The 4,218-nt window shown below is 39.1% G+C and overlaps 1 protein-coding gene and 1 long non-coding RNA gene across 2 annotated transcripts in view; one reads left to right on the forward strand and one right to left on the reverse strand.

Moving 5' to 3' along the window:
* The window catches only part of cfap44 (cilia and flagella associated protein 44), a 34,849-nt gene that overhangs the window by 19,743 nt on the left and 10,888 nt on the right, over nt 1-4,218 (reverse strand). The window contains exons 16-19 of the mRNA XM_032539391.1: nt 3,322-3,464; nt 2,432-2,711; nt 428-483; nt 27-189 (exon numbers count right to left, since the gene is read on the reverse strand). Coding sequence (XP_032395282.1) covers nt 27-189; nt 428-483; nt 2,432-2,711; nt 3,322-3,464 — 642 coding nt within the window. The remainder of the gene's footprint in view (nt 1-26; nt 190-427; nt 484-2,431; nt 2,712-3,321; nt 3,465-4,218) is intronic.
* The window catches only part of LOC116704172 (uncharacterized), a 16,354-nt gene that overhangs the window by 1,313 nt on the left and 10,823 nt on the right, over nt 1-4,218 (forward strand). Inside the window, exon 2 of the long non-coding RNA XR_004335601.1 lies at nt 674-679. This is a non-coding gene — a long non-coding RNA (uncharacterized LOC116704172). The remainder of the gene's footprint in view (nt 1-673; nt 680-4,218) is intronic.

The following is a 4,218-nucleotide window of genomic DNA, read 5'->3' on the forward strand; positions in this document are numbered from 1 at the left end:
GTGTGTGTGTGTGTGTGTGTGTGTACCACAGGTTTCAGGCGAACTTGCTCCGGCAGACTCTGGTTGACGTTCAGCAGCTGTTTAAACTGCTTTTGGAGCTCGGCCAACTTCTTCTGCTTCGCCACAATCTTCAGCTCGGCCTCCCGACGCAGACGGTCGTTCTCCAGCTTCTGCTTAGCCGTCTCAATGCTGGAGGGAGACAGGGTGGGGGCAGGGGTTGCAAAGTCAGATGAGATAGAACTTGACACATCAATATATGTGTAGCTTAATAAGAAATTTCAATAAATAATTAAATAACAAAGTATATCATTTTATGAAGTCTTTCATAATTAGAGACACAGAAAAAAAGAAAAGTGACAGATAAGTAAGAGAGTGAGAGGGAAAAGAGGAGGACCAAATTATCCTTAAACAGATTATTCACGCTCACCTGTAGGCTGCTGGGTCCTCAATGTCCTGGGCCAATGCCTCATTCTCAAGACCCACCTGTGTAAAATGGGTAAATAAAAAATATATTACTTTTACAAGCAACCATGCCTTTGGCTTCCCTGCACCATACCTTCCATAAATACATTTTTGCTCCCAAAAAGTTCTAAATCATGTGCTAAACACATTTGTACAACAGACTGTACAACACCCTGAATCCTTGGATCTAAAACTAAAACAGAAAAACAAGACTACAGTCATGCTAGCAACTCTGTGAGGATGTACTTTAGGCACAGCAGTGCTTTTAGCTAAATTCTAACGTCAACATGCTAACATGCCCACAGTGACATTTGGTAATGTTGTTCGTTTTGAAGATATTTAGTCCCAAAAGAAGTAATGGATGAATTGAAATGTTGACCTGACGACAGCGCAAGACTGAAAGTTAATGCCAATGTGAGTTATGGGAAAAGTCAGGGGATCACCACAGTCATTAGAATACATCCTCTGGAAACCATAAATATGTCATTCCACAGGCCATAAGACTTCTAAACTTATGAGCTCATCGCATGGCACTTTACCCTTAGACCGTCACTTTAAACTCCATCTTTATATATATATATCTTCAGGGTGTGATTTGAGAAAAAAACAGAATGGGGGATGTTTTTTGATAATGCGCAACCAAACAAAACATCCACAAATGAAATCCCTTTTTCAATGCCATGGATACAGTTCCACTCGGCCAGCCATGCCAAAATGTAATTAATTTAAATTTAATTTTTACTAGTTAACTAGTTGTTTTGGGGCCTAAACTTAACTGTCAGTGCCGCATGACGCTCACCTTTTCTGGCTTAACTCCACCACCTGGCCTCTGAAAGGACCATCATCTGGCGGTGCCTGTACCCGGCTCACAGTCACCTGTTGGCGGCTTAACAACTGCTGCTGGTAGCCGGCATCCCGGAGCTCTGTAGCGGCTAAATACAACCAGCAACTGCTGCTCGGGTTTTAATGTTCTAGCGCACTATAGACTGTTCATGTTACAGCTCTTTACTTAGTTTAACATACTTCTATTTTAGGTATATAATATATGGTCTAACTCATCTTTGTATTTACTACATCAAAATATACTTCTCATTATGCAAATACATACAATTTACTACATTCATGTTTACATTCTGCTTATTTATTTGCAATTTCTGTACCCCACAAATTTATATCGCCTAATTTTACATTTATTATGTCATATTTTGTCCCCTATATTTTATATTGCACATTTTAATGTCTTTGATTTTCATTTAGCTTCTTTTTGTATTAGCATTAAAAAATGATTTGCGTTGTTGGAGGGAGCCGGAGAACCGAGGATTTCAGTGACGATTGCTTTTGTAATTGTTGCGCATTAATAATAAGAAACTTGAATAAATATAAATAAACACTTTAACAAGTCATCACTGGGTGCTAGATAAGATTCAGTGACACCACAATACTGCACTAAGTGCAATCTGCACAAATGTTTTTTTTACATTTTTGCATACAATTTAAGCAGTTGCACAATTTGTATTCCCATCCTGTATATATTCAAATATTTGTTCTTATATTTTATTCCTAATGTTATTATTATTATTACATATATATTTCATGTATATGTATATTGCATCCTAGTATTTCATTTATATTTATATTCTGTGCTGAGTGACTGATTTTGCTGCTGTAATTCCCATTTTTTTGGGTCAACAAATATCTATCTATCTATCTATCTATCTATCTATCTATCTATCTATCTAAAAAACTTAAATCATGCTTGTACCAAATTGTGCCAATTAATCTACTATCTATAGATATATTTTACTGGATACTAGAGGAAGGAGGCACTAGAGTAAATGTCAGGTGATCACCTAAGTCGCTAAGATTCATCCCCTGGGGGAACATGAATGTCTGAATTGGCAGAACGACTGATTGACTCTGTAATCCATAGAGCCCCGCTGCATAAAGAAATAATAAAATGCTGACTGACCCTGGGTGAAGGAACCCTGGCCCTATTTCTCTGCAGGCCTTTCTGCAGCTCCTCTGGAGGAAGCAGGCTAAACGAGAAGATGTTCCCGTCATCTCCCACCGTCAGCACAAAAAGGTCGTCATGGCTACAGCGGATGTGCCGCAGGTGTCCGTACTGGTTGTCGTGGACACTGAGAGCCCAGTAGGCCTGCATGGAGGTGAGGCTGTGGTCAGCGGGCTGCAGAGGGTAAACCCTAACGGAGCCTGAGTGCATGCCGCAGAGCAGCAGCTGCTTGTTGGAGCTGCAAACAACAGGAGGGAAACAGGGAACATAATGGTGTTTTCTGGCTTTATTTCACTTCATTCTGCACTAGGCATAGTTATTACTCTGTGTCAACTCTTACTACAATATGTCATTTCTATTCATCCACATTCTATCTCATCAGTATATCTGTATTTATCTTTCATTTTTTAGCTGTCTGTTTTAACATTTAAGCACACCGTTGCCTTTATTTACACATCCAGCAGACACAAAGCAACAATACTGTTTTATCTGATTGAAGTTGTTTTTGTGTCCAACTGATGCATGTAGTCCAATATCCACTCTTCTTTTAGCTTTGTTTGGTCTAAACCAACTCCTGAGATAAATATCTAGCTCTTTCTGTACCATCTATTCAATATCTGTTGTGTATTTGCTCTTCGGAGTTGAGCAGGGGTTAAGAGAACCAGCAAGTGTGTGTGCTGTAAAACCCAAACTATGAGCTATAAAAAAGGCATAAAAAAGCTCAGCAGCGCTACAGAGTTAGTGCGTTCAGCATTACGAACTCAAATAGCAAAAAGCAAATAGCATTGTGTCATTTGATTCACTGTTGATATAAAGAATACTGATTTGTAAGTTTGCCGTCTTGCTACCTGAAGGCGATGGAGCGAATGGGGTCGACGTCTGTGCTGTGGACAAGCAGGAAGTCAAAGGGCTCATCCTGCCGCTGGTCTGGATCCTGGTCCTGCTTCTCAGAGAATTTACAGTGGTACAGGAAACCTGAGTCATAGCCACCCTGCGCCAGAGAGAAGAGAGAGAAATGGATTCAGTCTTTAAGTAAAAATCTTTCCAAATGTCATCTCAGATTGTTTCTGTCATTAAGTATTAGGATTAGTCATGTTTCTAATAAAGTGTTGGGCTGGGTATTGTTTGAGCAATTTCTGATAATAGTTTTGAAACTATAAATGTGTTTTGGTACTGGTACATTGTATGATTTTGGAGTCTCTGAACATTTGGGCTAGACAACTGATCAGACCAAGTCGGACTGCATGTGCTCCAGTCTGGACCAGCTGGTGTTGAGTCAGGAAATGCAATCATGCAGTGTGTGGTGTTGAAGGACTCTTAATGGTTGGACTTTTGATCCAACCACACTCTTTGTAGAGTTTACAGGCCATGTATCAATTTGGATGAGATAGTGTCTATGCTTAATGCTTAGTTCTAATCACTGTAATTACTCAGTCATTCAATGTGTAGTCATTGTATGTGCGTTTTTATGAAATCAGGAATTGTTGGATCAAAGAATGAGTGAAAACAATAATATTTGAATACTTTTGATAGTGAACATTAATTGGGATGAAATTAGTTGCCCAGCCATGATGAAAAGGGAAAACTCGCTTTTTTTATAATGATCAATTAACGAACTGACTGCATAAGTTGATTATAGTTGTTTAATTTCTTTGAACATCCTAATTATTTATATCTTCTGCCCGTTCACATATATAATTGTATGTTTGTGTGTGTGTGTGTGTGTGTGTGTGTGTGTGTGTGTG

Source organism: Etheostoma spectabile, chromosome 16 (genome assembly GCF_008692095.1).
Source record: "Etheostoma spectabile isolate EspeVRDwgs_2016 chromosome 16, UIUC_Espe_1.0, whole genome shotgun sequence".
Classification (NCBI taxonomy): Eukaryota; Metazoa; Chordata; class Actinopteri; order Perciformes; family Percidae; genus Etheostoma; species Etheostoma spectabile.